Source organism: Schistocerca serialis, chromosome 4, assembly GCF_023864345.2.
Source record: "Schistocerca serialis cubense isolate TAMUIC-IGC-003099 chromosome 4, iqSchSeri2.2, whole genome shotgun sequence".
NCBI classification, from domain to species: domain Eukaryota; kingdom Metazoa; phylum Arthropoda; class Insecta; order Orthoptera; family Acrididae; genus Schistocerca; species Schistocerca serialis.
The window spans coordinates 679,458,429-679,476,853 of record NC_064641.1 but is presented as its reverse complement, the minus strand read 5'-3'; the positions used below and the strand labels follow the sequence as shown (position 1 = coordinate 679,476,853).

Genomic DNA, 18,425 nt, shown 5'->3' with positions numbered 1-18,425 from the left:
TTCAATGATCCTGAACGGCTGCTTCGATGTCTTTAGTTAACCATGGCATCAGCCAGTGAAAGAGGTGATCCGTAAAATGGGGAACAGCAATTCCAGTGGTGCAATGATCACACTGTGGAAGTCTTCCACAAACTCATCAGTGCAATCTGATGGTGAGGGGCAAAGATGATGGCAGAGGTAAACAACTATCACTTGTCTATATATGACGGTGGTATCTGTTCCCGAAAGAACAATTACCGTGGATGACCATGCTGCTTTGCTAGAAATGAAATGACAATTAAATGGACACCCTAGCTGCAAACAGGCATTGATGTACTTCATTGGGGACATGTTGAAAATGTGTGTCCCGACCGGGATTCGAACCTGGGATATCCTGCTTACATGGCAGACGCTCTATCCATCTGAGCCACCGCGGGCACAGAGGATAGTGCATCTGCAGGGACTTATCCCTTGCACGCTCCCTGTGAGATCCACATTCCCAACATGTCCGCACCACTACATTCGTAGTGCGCCTAATAGATGTTTGCCCATCATACTCATTACTCGTGGCAGATTAATCTACCAAGTCCCGTACGAATTCGGGCATAGCGTGTGCGTTCGCACAAGAAGGTCAATGGCCGGGAAGCCATATTTTAACTATATATGACGGTGGTATCTGTTACCGAAAGAACAATTACCGTGGATGACCATGCAGCTTTGCTAGAAATGAAATGATAATTAAATGGACACCCTGGCTCAGATGGATACAGCGTCTGCCATGTAAGCAGGAGATCCCGGGTTCGAATCCTGGTCGGGACACACATTTTCAACATGTCCCCAATTAAGTACATCATCGCCTGTTTGCAGCTAGGGTGTCCATTTAATTATCATTTCATAACTATCACTTGGTTCTTGAAAGAGTGCAACATGATAAATGGTCCGTCAGGCAATGACAAAAAAGTGACGATGACAATGTTTGGTTTGCGGGGTGCTCAACTGCATGGTCATCAGCATCCATACAAAGTCCTAATTTTTACATACTCACTTTTTTTCGCACAATCCAGTCTAGCCACTGTCAAAAATAATGATGATGACACAAACACACAATCCCTGGGCAGAGAAAATCCTCAACCTGGCCATGAATTGAACTCAGGACCCCGTGATTCAGAGGCAGCAATGCTAACCACTAGACCACAAGCTGTGGACCAAGAAAGTGACAATCACCAGAAAGTGGTCATGGTCATAACAATTGTCATGCAGTGACATTATAGCACAGCTTCAAGATTGAGTGAAGAGAAAACAATGCTGACAGCTGAAAAAGTGCCACAGGCAGCATTCGAGGGGGTAGGGGTACCATCATTGAGGAGGCACAGATTGCAATCGGAAAGAATTTTATTAATCCATGGGACCCTACCAGATGAAGTGGTAGTACTTCTGCACAGGAATGGTGCTACTGAAACTATGAAGTAGGAGAAAATTTGGGGGGGGGGGGGGGGGGGGGGTGGATTAAGGTGGTCATTTCAGGCTAAGTAAATTACATGTAGAGGTAAGTAAATGTTACAGATGGTAATAACTGGGGTCATTTGCATTCAGGCTGCTATTGCTTCCAACATGGGATGGAGAGGAAACCTTTCACTGATTACATTTGTGCAAACCAATCTACTGACCAATCCAGATGCTGTCTTGGGACCAGTGTAGTTCAGGCAGAATACATGGTAATATTGAAGGGTTGAAGAATGGTCACCAGTGAAGGTCACAGAAGAAGAGGAAATTTGTTGTTGTAGTTCTGGCAGTTGATACTAATAGCCATAGCAATTACATTGAATCATCACAATAATGAAGTTATGGTTAGATATGAAGGACACCAGGAGGACAAGTCACACCACACGATCACTGTCTGCCATCATTGAGAGCCGTAAATTTCAATGAATGTTGAGAGTCCAATGGCATGGGTGGATCTGGTCCCTCTGAGGTCACTGGAATACCCTTCTCCCAAGATTTATTCTTTTTTTCTCTACAACTTTTAGCTGTTTAGAGTCTTGTGAGGGCTTATAGGCTGAGGACATTTGAATGGAAGAAGAGCAGGCAGTCCTGGAATCCGTAACACTGTGCAACAATGAAAGTTTAAATCAATTGAAAATAGTCAATTCCTATCAATTCTAATGTGCTGATCACGAATATCACAAATTTAGTTCTAGTTTTCATTTTACACTTTTATTATGGTAAGATAATTAGATACGGATTTTTATGTTAAGTTTAAAATCAAATATTATAATGGTTTGTCAAAGTCATAATAAATAGTAACAATAGATTATATTATTGTCCCTGGTCTTACTTGTGTGCAATATTTTGGATATAAACATTTTGATACCAATTTTGGTGATCTTTTTGTCTCCCTCCTCTTCAACTTCAGTGACTTTATTAATGCATGTCATAATTTCTGCACATTTGTTTCCAGATTAACTACCAGTTGTTCAAGTTGACTACTATTGAAGTGAACAAAAATGCCAAGAGTTTTTGTTAACAGTGCTGGCACATTTTGCCGTGTGTGTGTGTGTGTGTGTGTGTGTGTGTGTGTGTGTGTGTGTGTGTAGAAGTGACATTTGCTTCACAAAACAGCAAATAACTACATTGATTAAAAAAGCTTACAGTTGCTATTTTGGGTGCAAAATAGGTGACCAGGATAAACCCTGGGCTCCACATGTGATCTGAAACACTTGTGCCAGCAACCTCAGGAATTGGATGCATGGGAAAGGATGTTCAATGCCCTCTGCAGTGCCCATGATCTGGTGTGAGCCAACTAACCACATCAGTGACTGCTATTTTTGTATGGTTCCTCCTATCAAAAAGGGAATATCTAAGAAGAAGAAGAAGAAGAAGAAGAAGAAGAAGAAGAAGTGGACAGTGATCTATCCTAACATTCCCTCTGCCATATGTCCAGTTCTACATGGGGGAGGACTGCCAATACCTGAACCACTGACAGGGTACGAGATTGCTTCTGATTGGGATTCTGAATGTCCTGAACCATGTACATCACAAGATCCAAAGTTTCTTCCAAATATATCATCAACTGATGATCCACAAAAATTGTCCTCTCGATGGCAGATTTGTGGTGACTTGAAAGTGGTTGCACTGCTATTAGGCATGCAGTTAGGGTATACTAAATATTGTCTGTGAATAGGATAGCTGAGCTCATGCATCGCATTACAGTATACATAAACGGCTGACCAGAAAATCTCTTCAATCAGGTATAAGGAATATTAAGAGTGAAGCTCTAGCAGATCCTAAAAAGATTCTGCTCCCACCCTTGCGCATCAAGTTGGGTCTCATGAAAAACTTTGTTAAGGGAATGAACAAGGATGGTGACGCGTTTAAGTACTTAAGGCAAACACTCCCTTACTTAAGTGATGCCAAAGTAAAGGAGAGCATCTCTGTAGGCCCACAGGTTCGAGAGCTTCTTGGAGACCATACTTTTGATCGAGTCACACAAGGTGATGAGAAGCATGCATGTGAATGTTTTAAGACAGTCTGTTTACAGTTCTTAAGGAACAAATGAGCAATAAATTACTAGGAGATTGTAGATAACATGTTGTCATCTTATGAAAAACTTGGTTGCAACATGTCATTGAAAACGCATTTCTTACATAGTCATCTTGACTTCTTCCCTAAAGATTGTGATGAAATAAGTGATGAACATGGGAGTGATTTCATCAAAATATTGCCACATTTGAGAAGAGGTATGCCAGAAAGTGGAGCCCTACTATTTTAGCAGATTACTGCTGGACTGTCATAAGGGATGTACCCGATTATGTGTATAAATGTCAAGCCAAGCGAAAACGGTCATCATCTGAATTTATCTCTGAACAAAATATGTAATTGTATACACTGTACATATGGACATTTAACATTTGTAATCCTTCATATACATTTGTGACCAGTTGGTTTATATATTTTCTTTTGTTCTTTACACACTTCTAGTACAAATTAGACTTACACAGTATTTTCATTCATGTAATATTATCTTCATTTTTCCTTAAATTTTACTTTTGTACTTCCAGAATGGCACTGAAATTTATCAATGCATAATACACAACATAATTGAAGTAATTATTCACTTAAAATTTGTTATGCTGAATCTTGGAACATGAATGCATTTTTAATTAGTGAGTTATTTATACAAAACTGTAGATTACTTTAAAAAAAATAAACAATAAAAAACTAGAGCTAAATATTTATGAAGATGATGATTATGTATCATTTTATGCTCAAAGGAAAATACAATTTAAAAAAAACTAGAGCTAAATGTTTATGAAGATGTTGATATTGTATCATTTTATACTCAAATAAACATAACTAATTCAAAATCATGCAATTCACACACTTCACTTCAGATTTGTTGTTCAGTGTAATCTGTGGCTCCTTCAGCTACTGGTTAGTGTCAGGTTTCTGATCTATAGCTTCCTGGCAACAAACTTTCTAGAAGGGAGTGCTGCCATTGGTCAACACCTGAGGGACATGCTACCTTTATAGCCACATGCTTCAGAAGGCACAAGCGGGAAGAGCCCATCACCACTACGGCAAAGTTTTGCGCACCACTACCAGAGGTTGATGTTGAGGGAGTAAATATACCAGATACTGCCACTGACCTGGCCACAACAATAGTTAATGTCTATATCATTGAGCCTTGACATGAACAATCATATTTTTCTGATGTTCAGAAAATGAAAGACAGTCTGTGACCTACATTTTTGGGTTTCACATTTCTCAATTAGGGTCACACACTACAGGAATCAGAGAGGGTGGTCATAATTGATACAGACGGCTGGTAGAACACATGATGAATTTTCATTAAGTGGCTGACCAGTCTCCACAAATAAAGTCACATGTGAACCAGGAAGACGTGCCCAAAGCATTGACACTTAAAGCACCACTTTAGGGTTGGAAGTACAGCTTCACATTGCAACAGTCAAACATTTTGGTCTTCTTCGGGAGCAAATCCCCATAATAGTGAGGACGAGTGAGATGGCATCTACCTTCTTGTCTGGCAGGTCTCAATGTGCACAATGCATGAAGTGGATGCCGCACCTCATGAAGGATTCACATAGTTTTTTATTCATCTGCAGCATTAAGTCCTGGTGAAAAATTAATCCCTGTACCATGTTAAGTGCTTATGGGATTTTATGGCAACAAGTGTATCACCAAGTCATTTAAATGATAATAACAGTCAGAACTGGATAGTATTTGCTGTCTTAATTAAGATAGAACCACTTCATAATTTACTATGGAAAGAGAATTCACCACACATGTTTTCCGTATTGTCCACAAAGGACACCAGTTTAGTTGAGAGAAAACATCCTCCATTTGTACAAACCAGGAACAGAGGGGAGAATGTGTGTTCAAGTTGCTCAGTCTCATTTTCCTCTCATGACATTGCCAAGAAGGGGAAGTTCATAAGAGTCCTAATGAAGTGTACTGAATTGTGGTCTGTATGAAGAGACTGCAAGAGCCTCACAGTTATCGGCTAATAAATCTGGCCACTTCATAATGACAAATATCTGCTATGATGCTGGCTACTATGAATGAGAGCTCTTCCCCTGGGCACCACCCAGCCATGGTGAAGGTCACTTGGCTTTCAGGCCAGTGCCTTGAGTCCCACTACCTGCTACCCCTAAATGGACAGCCATCTACTCCTTCACATACGCAAGGTGGTGACAACTCAGGCATCAGTATGGTGAATCCCAAGGGCTACCACATTATATGTATCTGATGACCCCCATATGGACTAGCAACCAAGCTGAGCATTGACAAACCTTCCCTGCATGGCCTGCATATTCTGTAAAATAGGTGGAACATAATGGGAAAGGCTATGATCAAAATCCTTTAAGTGAGCTAGGTTGTCAAAAGATAATCTCTCCTGGGAAGTAAGCCTGAGACAAGATACATTCAGAGCATGTAACTGCTAAACAAGAAAGGAAATAGTATTGCAACAGCATGGTGCACCAAGTTCCCCTTGCATGTAGTCACAAAACAGTTATGAGCTCTCCTGTGGAGCCAAGTGGATACTTTGTTCACGGTCACACCCATATTGAGTCCTGTGTACTGGTCGTTATGAAGTTAGTACATGATGTTGCTGCTTTAGCAGGTCACTGTACCTTTGATGGAGTCAGTAAGGTGACATCACACTTCTGATTTGTCTGTTGAGAAGTATCCCTGCAATGAATGCTTGATTCTCACTATCCCCTTGACCTAAATCTCTCTTAGCCCCAGTACTCTGCATGCCTTAAAAATAGCACTGTTATCCTAGTTGTTTTACAAACATACAGAACTTTTTGTAGTATGTTGCCTAGCCAGAGTGTTAAAAGCTGCTTCTCTCAAAAAAACATGGCCAACATTTAGAACTACCTCCTTTCCCAGTTCATAGGATAATATTCATCAAACATAATAACAACTTACAAGACAATTTAATATTCTCTTACATTATTTATTTTAATTATACAGTAGTAATCCATGAGAGAGGCAAGAGACAGACTTTTTTCCCAGATACTTCAATATTGCTTATCAGTCTGGGAGTCATACCAGATAGGATTGATAAGAGGAAATAGAGAAGATCATACGAAGAGCAGCTCATTTTGTTACAGGTTCATTTAATAAATGCAAGAAGCTTTACAGAGATGCTCAGCCAACTCCAGTGGCTGAGGTTGCAAGATCAGCATTCTGAGTCATGGTGTGGTTTAGTGTTAAAATTCAAAGTGTGTACATTTCTAGAAGAGTCAACAAAGATTGCTTCCTCCAACTTATATATTCATCTCATACAGACACTTACGAATAATCATTTTTCACACAAACCATTCATGACTGGGTCAGGAAAGGAGGCGGTACGACAAATTTACACTGTTATTTTAGAATACAATTACATTTACATCTGCAGCCATTTTCTGGTGTGCAACACTGTCACTTCCTCCTTCCCTGATCCAGTTATGAATGGTGTGTGGGCTGAGAAACAAGCTGGGCACAACTTGCAATTCATTCTCATGGCTTCAATTATCCCAGTATCTTAACCTTGCTTATTGAAGTCCACCGAAGTTGTCCTGGATACCTTGCTGAACCAGCATACCACAAAAAAGGATATTATATAAAACTAGTTTTGCCATAGCCTATGGGGTGTTTCCAGAATGCATCTATCCATATAAAGTTTGGAAATTAATTGAAACACACAGAAAGGACTCAGTTTGTGAGGGGACTTACGAGTCATTCCTAGATACCTTACTTAATAAGAGCATTGCACACAAATGGCAAGGTCCTACCTTGAGTTGTTCTCTCCACATGGTTTCGATTTGTTAAAAAGTTTCAAAACCATGCACATTCCACTACAGAGTGAATGATTCATTCTGGAAACAATCCATGGGCTCTAGGTAAGACATTGCTCTGAAATAACCTTCCCTCCAGGTGTGTTAGTGCAGCAAGGCATACCGGAGATGTTCCATGAAATTTGAAAGTAAAATACCTATTTTTACTGATAAAGGAAAGAATAAAAGTAGCACTCACCACATATATGGGAAGTTGTTACCAGCACTACACCTTTTATTTGTAATGCACCGATGACTTTCCATAATTGTACTTAGACGTAATACATTAATTAATTAATCTATACTTAAGCATTAGCCTTCACTGATCATGAGTAATTTAGAAAATTTTTTACAGTGGATTAAAAAATGCAGATACATACTGCTAGTTCTACTTACACTTAACTAAAATATACATGATTAAATTACAAAATTCCATGGCCAAATCCTAATAAATAAAAGATAAAATATGACAAAAGTATATAGAAAGAGTTTCAGGGACAGCATAAGGGAACAATTGACAGGAAAGGGGGAAAGAAATACAGTAGAAGAAGAATGGGTAGCTTTGAGGGATGAAGTAGTGAAGGCAGCAGAGGATCAAGTAGGTAAAAAGACGAGGGCTAGTAGAAATCCTTGGGTAACAGAAGAAATATTGAATTTAATTGATGAAAGGAGAAAATATAAAAACGCAGTAAATGAAGCATATGAAAAGGAATACAAACGTCTCAAAAATGAGATCGACAGGAAGTGCAAAATGGCTAAGCAGGGATGGCTAGAGGACAAATGTAAGGATGTAGAGGCTTATCTCACTAGGAAAGATACAGCCTACAGGAAAATTAAGGAGAACTTTGGAGAAAAGAGAGCCACTTGTATGAATATCAAGAGCTCAGATGGAAACCCAGTTCTAAGCAAAGAAGGGAAAGCAGAAAGGTGGAAGGAGTATATAGAGGGTCTATGCATGGGCGATGTACTTGAGGACAATATTATGGAAATGGAAGAGGATGTAGATGAAGATGAAATGGGAGATATGATACTGCGTGAAGAGTTTGACAGAGCACTGAAAGACCTGAGTCGAAACAAGGCCCCCGGAGTAGACAACATTCCATTAGAACTACTGATGGCCTTGGGAGAGCCAGTCCTGACAAAACTCTACCATCTGGTGAGCAAGATGTACGAGACAGGCGAAATACCCTCAGACTTCAAGAAGAATATAATAATTCCAATCCCAAAGAAAGCAGGTGTTGACAGATGTGAAAATTACCGAACTATCAGCTTAATAAGTCACAGCTGCAAAATACTAACGCGAATTCTTTACAGACGAATGGAAAAACTGGTAGAAGCCGCCCTCAGGGAAGATCAGTTTGGATTCCGTAGAAATTTTGGAACCCAAGAGGCAATACTGACCTTACGACTCGTCTTAGAAGAAAGATTAAGGAAAGGCAAACCTACGTTTCTAGCATTTGTAGACTTAGAGAAAGCTTTTGACAATGTTGAATGGAATACTCTCTTTTGAATTCTGAAGGTTGCAGGGGTAAAATACAGGGAGCGAAATGCTATTTACAATTTGTACAGAAACCAGATGGCAGTTATAAGAGTCGAGGGGCTTGAAAGGGAAGCAATGTTTGGGAAGGGAGTGAGACAGGGTTGTAGCCTCTCCCCAATGTTATTCAATCTGTATATTGAGCAAGCAATAAAGGAAACAAAAGAATATTTTGGAGTAGGTATTAAAATCCAGGGAGAAGAAATCAAAACTTTGAGGTTCGCCGATGACATTGTAATTCTGTCAGAGACAGCAAAGGACTTGGAAGAGCAGTTGAACGGAATGGACAGTGTCTTGAAAGGAGGATATAAGATGAACATCAACAAAAGCAAAACGAGGATAATGGAATGTAGTTGAATTAAGTCAGGTGATGCTGAGGGAATTAGATTAGGAAATGAGACACTTAAAGTAGTAATGGAGTTTTGCTATTTGAGGAGCAAAATAACTGATTATGGTCGAAGTAGAGAGGATATAAAATGCAGACTGGCAATGGCAAGGAAAGCGTTTCTGAAGAAGAGAAATTTGTTAACATCGAGTATTGATTTAAGTGTCAGGACGTCGTTTCTGAAAGTATTTGTATGGAGTGTAGCAATGTATAGAAGTGAAACATGGACAATAAATAGTTTGGACAAGAAGAGAATAGAAGCTTTCGATATGTGGCATTACAGAATAATGTTGAAGATTAGGTGGGTAGATCACGTAACTAATGAGAAGATATTGAATAGGATTGGGGAGAAATGAAGTTTGTGGCACAACTTGACTAGAAGAAGGGATCGGTTGGTATGACATGTTTTGAGGCATCAAGGGATCACAAATTTAGCATTGGAGGGCAGCGTGGAGGGTAAAAATCATAGAGGGAGACCAAGAGATGAATACACTAAGCAGGTTCAGAAGGATGTAGGTTGCAGTAGGTACTGGGAGATGAAGGAGCTTGCACAGGATAGAGTAGCATGGAGAGCTGCATCAAACCAGTCTCAGGGCTGAAGACCACAACAACAACAACAACAACAACAACATATAGAAAGGTGCACTGATGATGGTTCCATGACTGTATACCAAGTGTTACATGAAGAACGGCTTCTTGTTAAGACCAAAATACTAAATTCAATCTTCTAAAATTGTTTCACTGTGGTAGATCATAATATGGTCATCCCTTCAATCACTGCATGAGTGGTGAAATAATTTTCAGGTAAGTGATAATGGAACAAAAAATCGACTAAAATTATTCTACAGAGGAAAAGCAACTAGACCTGATGAGATAATTGTATAATTTTATACAGAGTCTGTGGAATTACTTCCTCTCCTTTATTATACCACTCTCATAGGTCACTGGAGCAGTGAGGCATTCCAAGCAATTGGGAAACGGATGCAGGTTATTTCCATTTACAAGGTATATTATCCAAGAGAGACACACAAGAATAGGCCCGCACCATTGACGTAAATCTGTTCAAGATATGAAACACTTTCATGCAAGTGTATTGTGATCCTACTGGAGAATGGAAGTTGCCTCTGTAGGAATCAGTGTGCATTCTGCAAACAACCACCTTTTGAAACTCAGCTTGCTTTTTTACACATGAGATCCAGAGGACAACAAACAGCAACTCCCAGGTGGTGATATGGTGGATACCATCATAAGTTCTGTGGAGGGTTCACAAATGGTGATGGTGGTGGTGGTGGTTAGAACATCACAATGTCACACTATTTAAGCAAAATGCTTGGTGCAGGGACTAACAGTAAGGTACTGTGCATAAATGAGCCTGAAGAGCCATTACTATTCTATTACACTATTGATCATCACTATAAACATAAACAACTTTAAAATACCTAGGAATATCTGCACAGAATAAACTAAGATTGAACAAAAACATAAAATTAACTGTAGGAAAATTGGACAGCAGATTCACTGGAAGAACCTAAGGAAATGTAATTCACCCATGAAAGCAGCAGCTTATAAGATCTTTATTTACTTCGCCAGCCCAAGACCGTTATAAGGCAGGATTAATGGGGGACAGATAGAAGAATGAAGAACAGCATGTTTAATCTTTGATTCATTTACTAAGCACAAGAACATCATAGACAAGTATTCCAATAACAGAAACTAGAAGAGGTGTAGTGTGTGATGGAAATAGTCATACAATGATAGCCACTTTTTGCCCGGTACTTCACAGGGGTTTATGATTTATGTATGTGTGTCTGTGTAGATGTGACTGCAGGGATTTACTATTGAAACTGAATGTGCTTACACTGCATCCAATATGCGGCAATTTGGGGTGGGGAGATTATAATAGTAAAAAAAAGCCTACCCTACACTAAATATAGCAAAACGTGGCTTGTTGAGTAGACGTAAAAAAGTTGTATATCATCATCATTTTTATTTCCCCTAGCGAATTTCAGTCCTTCACAGACTGTACACGTGTGAAATGTATGGAATGTGCATCACTAGTCTGTTTGTCCTCAAAAGGTCTACATGCGAGTCCTTTTCAGTCCCTGGTGTACGTGACACATACCTTGTTTCCAGCCTTGCACAACCTATCTCCTTTTCTTCCTGAGGCAGAAGTAAACAGTTCTGACAGGTACACAGAGTTTTTCTACTTCTCAATGTGTGTGCCAGATATACTTTGAATTTTGTCTTCTTAAATTAATTAATGACCACATGTTCTGCTCCATGAGATTTTAAAATTTCCTCATGGTGGATTTTCCTTTTGAGATAATTAACAAATTAACAAAGTGAAAACTAAGTTCACAGAAACTTACCTTAGGATCCTTGGCAACAAAGTCTGGAATCATTGTCTTTGTGCAATTTAGCCAACTGGGCACACGAGAGGCCTCTCTGCTAATCTTTGTCACCTGTGGCCCCAGTTCATCCTGCGATTACATGAAATAATTAGAAGAAATGATTATCAGGACAAAAAGGAACAAAACATACTGTATACATCCTCACATCTTTCTTTACAATTAATGCACCCCCCCCCTTTCCTCCTCCCCCCCCCCCCCCCCCCTCGCCACCACAAATTCCCTCTAGTAGCAAACTGATAATGCCTTGATGCCTCAGGATGTGTCCTGTCAGTGGATCCCTTCTTTTATTTAAGTTATGCCATAAATTACTTTTTCTCCAATTTGATTCTGTATCTCCTCATCAGTTACTTGATCTACCAATCTGATCTTCAATATTTTCTGTAGCACCACATGCAGAAGCTTCTATTATCTTGTATGAGCTCCTTATCATTTATTTTATTTTTATTTATTTATTGTATTTTTTTGCATGGAGACACCAACTGGTTTCTTTTGCAAACGTCATAGCATTTTTTTTACAAGTTTAGTACAGTCATATATACATATGTGATTACATATACATGATACAAATGTACCATTGTACCTAATAAGGCACAATATTGGGTGTTACATTGTACCTATTACAAATATTCAAATTTTACACAACTCTGTGTGTATATATATAATAGAGGGAAACATTCCACATGGGAAAAATATATCTAAAAACAAAGATGATGTGACTTACCAAACGAAAGTGCTGGCACGTCGATAGACACACAAACAAACACAAATATACACACAAAATTCTAGCTTTCGCAACCAATGGTTGCTTCATCAGGAAAGAGGGAACGAGAGGGAAAGACGAAAGGATGTGGGTTTTAGAGGAGAGGGTAAGGAGTCATTCCAATCCCGGGAGTGGAAAGACTTACCTTAGGGGGAAAAAAGGACGGGTATACACTCGCACACACACACATATCCATCCACACATATACAGACACAAGCAGACATATTAAAAGGCAAAGAGTTGGGCAGTTGTGTCTGTGTATGTGCGGATGGATGTGTGTGTGAAATTCAAGCTTTGGCAACAAACAGTTGCTTCATCAGGAAAGAGGGAAGGAGAGGGAAAGACGAAAGGATGTGGGTTTTAAGGGAGAGGGTAAGGAGTCATTCCAATCCCAGGAGTGAAAAGACTTACCTTAGGGGGAAAAAAGGACAGGTATACACTCGCGCGCGCGCGCGCGCACACACACACACACACACACACACACACACACACACACACACACACACACACACACACACACAATATTTTATTTTAGTTTAATATTAATATTCACTTAAAGAATATAAACACTTGTCAATCAAGAAATATTTCAGTTTCACTTTGAATAAGTTCCCTTTGTGGCACCTTATAGAGCTCGGTAATCTGTTGTACCATATTTGACCACTAATGCATGGACTATGGTCTGTTGTTTTTAATTTTGTTCTTTGTCTGTAGTAGCAGTCTTTATTTCTTGTATTATAGGCATGCATGTCAGAGCACTTTGTCGCTTTGTTTTGATGTGTCACAAAAAATATAATTAATTTGTAAAGATACAGTGAGCAGACTGTGAGGTATTTATGATGAACAAAGACTTCCCTGCATGAATCTCTATACCCTAATCCATGGATAATTCTGATCGCTCTTTTCTGTAGGGTTAATATTCTGTTCATATGTATGTCGGCAGCACAACCCCATATCTCTATCCTGTAATTAATCTGTGCAAAAATGTTTCCATAATAAATTGTTTTTAATATCTGATGTGGGACTACTTTTGATAACTGGCTGATTAGATGTAATGAACTGCTGATTTTATTGCATAAAAATTTCATATGGTTTACCCATCTTAGATTTTCATCTAGGTGAATACCTAGAAATCTGCAGCCTTCTGTGTCCACTACTTCAATTCCACCTCTGTTACTGATAGAGATTTGGTGTGAGTTTGTAAGTTTAAATGGCAATAACTGAGATTTACTGATATTAACTTTCAAACCTTGATCTTGGAAATAAGTAGTTATTTGACGTAGGCCCTCAGTTGCTACCAATGTTAACTCATCATTTTGTTTACCAAGAAATAACAGTGAGGTATCGTCTGCATAGGTTACCAATTGGGAGTTGAAAGGTTTCTCTATATCATTTATGTACACTAGGAAAAGGAAAGGGCCCAAAATTGAGCCCTGGGGTACACCTTGCGTGACTCTCTCATATTTGGACTGGAAATTAATGATTTGATTATTGATTTTGTAAGTCAGCTTTGTACACTGCTTGCGGTTAAATAAATATGTAGCCAGCAATTGCATGGATGCAGCATTTACATTGTATGACTCAAGCTTACTTAAAAGTAACTCATGGTTTACCGAGTCAAAGGCTTTAGTGAGGTCTAGAAATATGACAGCTGTTTGCATTCCTTGATCAAGGGCACCATACGTTTTGTGAAGAAATTCCGTAATTGCTGTGATAGTACTATGATCTTTTCGGAATCCATGTTGTGTGTCTGTTAGGAACATATTTTTCAAGAAATAGTCACTAAGTTGTGTCAGCAGCACAACTTCAAATACTTTGCTGAAGACAGGTATTAATGATATGGGCCTGAAATTTGAAACCTCTTCCTTGGATCCTTTTTTATGCACTGGTTTAACTGTGCTCCATTTCAATACATTTGGAAATGTATGTTCTCTAATACTGCAGTTTACCAGGTGGGTGATTATTTTAACTAATTCCTTACTACATTTTTTAATCACGATACTACTCACACCATCCCATCCAGATGAGTACTTATTCTTTAGGTTATTTATTATCCTGCCTATTTCTTTTTCACTTACTTGTTTGAATTCAAAAGGTGGCTCTTCAAAGGGGCAGAGCTTTACCTCACTACTCACAATTGTGTTATTAACTGGACTAACAGCTGCAGATATAAAGCATTTATTGAAAAAATTGCAGACTTTATTAGGATCTTTAATTGTGTTTCCTTCATATCTTATATTTACAATTTCAGTTTCTGGCTTCGGTGTGGCTTTGCGAAATTGATTTACAATTCTCCATGAGGTCTTGGCTATATTGTCTGACTGAGCTATTTCACTGCTGTATATCTGTTTTCTTAGATTTGAAAGCTCTTTCTTAAAGATTTTCTTGGCTTCATTGTGCTTGGCCTTAAAAACCTGCAGGTTTGTTGACTTGTGTAACACATCCAGGTCCTAGATGTTTTGCCTGAGTTATCATATTTGCTGGAAGTATCAGTCTGTTGGTTTTTGCACTTTGGTTATGGGTGAACACTCTTTGTATTTTTTTAACAGGGCAGCATCTGTCAAAGTGTCTTAGCACAGTATCATAGAATTTGGCCCATTTGTTTTCAGATCCTTCAGTCTGGTAAACCAGATCCCAGTCCTCTATAGCTAATTTATTTCTTAGGGCAAGGATGTTACCCTCTTTTAGGATTCTTTTATTTTCGGTAACTTTTGTCATTTTTGGGATGCTTGTGTTTACATTACAAGCTGGCATTTGTGGTCAGAGTAGTGAAAATCCATATTCCAGCACCTAACACTGTCTTTAATGTGTTTACATAGTATAACGTAATCAATTCTGCTAGATGTGGACTTTGTTACCCTGGTATCACTATTTACTACATTTACGAGATTATATGGGTTAAGAGTATCTATTAACCTCATATTACACAAACTGGAAGATTTTGCCTCAATATTCACATCACCAAGTATAGTTAGGTCTCTGGGACCACAACGTCCCACTACTCTACTAAATATGTCTATGAAGCTAATTACATCAGCCTTTGGTGGATGATAAATCCCAATAACTTTATGTTTTCTCATAACCTCTCTACACTCTTTGGTGTGGACTTTGATACCTGTCACTTCAATCAAGCCTTCTTTGTTGTACTGGTCTAGATAGTTTAATTTCTTGTACTCAAGATTCTCACTAATGTAAACTGCCACACCACCACCCTTATGTTGCTGTCTACAATAACTATTTGCTAAGGAGTAGCCCTCTAGTTTACAGTAAATAATTTCATCAGATTTTAATCCATGCTCAGTTAGCACTACTATATGAGGTGACTGTTCATTTACAAAAACCTGTAATATATTAAGCTTATTTCTAAGGTACTGTATGTTTAGGTGCATGAGCCTTAGTAGTATTTTTAACTGGTCACTCTGATTATCTTCCTTTAAAATGCACTGAGTTGGTTCACTTACATAAGTTCTGGATCCAGGCATTAAAAGTGTTCCTGTTCTTTGGCGATCTTGCATTTCTCGATCTACTACTGAACCTGGCTTCTGTCTTTCTAGTTCATGTTTCATTTCTGTATAGGACTATACTCCATACAAAATCTCAAAAACAGATTTCCTAATGCAAATTTATATTCAATGCTACCAAGCTACTCTTTCTCAGAAATTCTTACCTTGCTATAGCCAATCAGCATTTTATATCCTCTATACTTCAGCTATGATCAGTTATTTTGTTGCTCAGATAGCAAAGCTTGTCTACTACTTTTAGTGTCTCATTTCCTAATCTAATTCTCTCAGCACTGTATTATTTAATAAGATTACATTCCATTACCATTGTTTCACTTGTTTTGATATTACAACCTCTTTTCAAGACACTACCAATTCCATTCAACTGCTCTTACCAAGTCCCTTGCTGTCTCTGACAGAATTACAGTGTTATTCACAAACCTCAAAATTTTTATTTCTTTTTCCTGAACTTTAATATCCTTCCAAATTTCTCTTGTCTCTCCTTTACTGCTTGTTCAGCATACAGATTGAACAACATAAGGAATAGGTTACAACCATACCTCACTTTCTTCTCAAACAGTGCTTATTTTCCTGTTCTTCAGTTCACAACTGAAGTCTGGTTTCTGTAGCAGTTGTAAATAACCTTTGTTTCCTGTATTTTATCCCTGCTTCCTTCAGAGTTTCAAAAAGTGTATCACAATACACATAACCAAAAGCTCTCTTTTGCTCTAGAAAAGCTACGAATGTAGATTTTCCTTCTTCAGCCTATCATGTCACAGCTGATTCTCCCGAAGACCTCCATTATTCTTAGGGAATCTCACCTATTCCAGAGGCCATGTTTTGACGTAGGACTTTCACTGCTCTGACAAAATTGTTTCACACAGACACATCTCACACTTCCTCTTCCTTTTCTGTAATGTTGCTATCAACTTTATTTCTCTCATACAGCCATTCAATGTATTCTTTCCACCATTCAGCTTTTGCTTTTAACTACTGGCATACCATCTGAGATCTTGATACGCAGCTGCTTCGCTTTCCCCAAAAGAGGTCTTCAGTTTTTATGTAGGCAGCATCCACATTTCCCATAGTTAAAACCGCTTCCACAGCCTTACATTTGTCTTGCACTCATTCCTGCTTAGTCATTTTGCACTTTCTGTGAATCATTTTTCGTACTCCCTTTCACCTGTTTCATTTCTTGCATTTTTATATTTTCTCCTTCTGTCATATAAATTTAATATCATTTCTGTTTTCTGAGAATTTCTACTGCACTTTGCCTTTTTGCAGATTTGACCCCATGCTGCTCTCTCTCTCTCTCTCTCTCTCTCTCTCTCTCTCTCTCTCTCTCTCTCTCTCTCTCTCCATACTGCTTTATTTCAGTCCATAACAAATTTTCATCTCCCTTAAATATCTGCAGAAATTTATAATGGTATCCACCACACAAAGCAAGATTCCTGTAGTTACTGATGTCAGAAGGGAACCATTTTTAAATCAGAATATAGACTTTGTAGTGGTCTGTACATATTAATAGTAAAAATAGTTCACTTTTAATTGTAGCTGAATGCAGGTCCTCACTAGGAAATTTTGAACTGTTTGTGAGGCATATGGATTCCTTACTCTGCTATCTATCAAACACAGCAAGCAGTTTGTGGTGAGCAGTTTGTGGTGATTTCAGTACAGATTTTCTGAAAGATTCTGATAGGAAAAAGTATATAGAAATATTATTTGGATCCTAAAATTTAACCTCAGTAATAAAAATTCCAACATAAGTGGATGAAGACAGTAGGATCCTAACTGACAATGTTTTCCTTAATGAAGCTCAAAGCAAGAAAATATAAACTGTATACTTAGTAATAAAAATGCTCTTTGATTATGATGCACAGTCAGCCAGGATAAAACAACAACATAGTGCCTTATGGTATAGACACTTCTCAGTGGAAATTAGTTATAATAATTAATGACTCCAGGACAAACATTTCTAAGAATAGTTTACAAGAGATGATCTGGAATGAAATTTGTAACAAACGAAATGCTGAAATAAAATTTAAACTATTCCGTGATAAATTCATATCATTAGTTGAAAACAGAAATTTGCAGAAGCTAAACAGAAAGGACATTAAATAGCAATGCAAAAGGCCATAGATAACTAAAGGGATTAAACCATCTTGTGAAAGGAAAAGGAAAATGAAACTTATTTTTAAGGATAAACTAAGGCCCTGTAGTAGTTGCAAACCACAAAAACTGCTCAAAATTACTAAGAAGAGTTATGATAAATCAAGGAACATGCACATTATGTCAGAAATCAGCAATTCTGACAACAGATTTAAGTCTATATGGATTGTAGTAAAAGAAGAGGCAGGACAACAGGTCACAGAACATGAGAACATCACACACTATATTGACTTATATGGAAGGGCTACAAAAGATCAGTCACAGGTAGCATTCATCTTTAACAACCATTTCTTAAATGTAGTAGAAATTACACGGGCAAACAATTCAAGGGAAAAACC

General features: G+C 38.3%; 1 protein-coding gene across 6 annotated transcripts in view; it reads right to left on the bottom strand.

Annotated features, from left to right (window-relative positions):
* Positions 1 to 18,425, bottom strand: part of LOC126473165 (DNA ligase 3) — a 651,156-nt gene that overhangs the window by 226,298 nt on the left and 406,433 nt on the right. For all 6 annotated transcript variants that reach the window (XM_050100039.1, XM_050100044.1, XM_050100043.1 and 3 more), the window contains one exon: positions 11,617 to 11,727. In XM_050100039.1, coding sequence (XP_049955996.1) covers positions 11,617 to 11,727 — 111 coding nt within the window. The remainder of the gene's footprint in view (positions 1 to 11,616; positions 11,728 to 18,425) is intronic.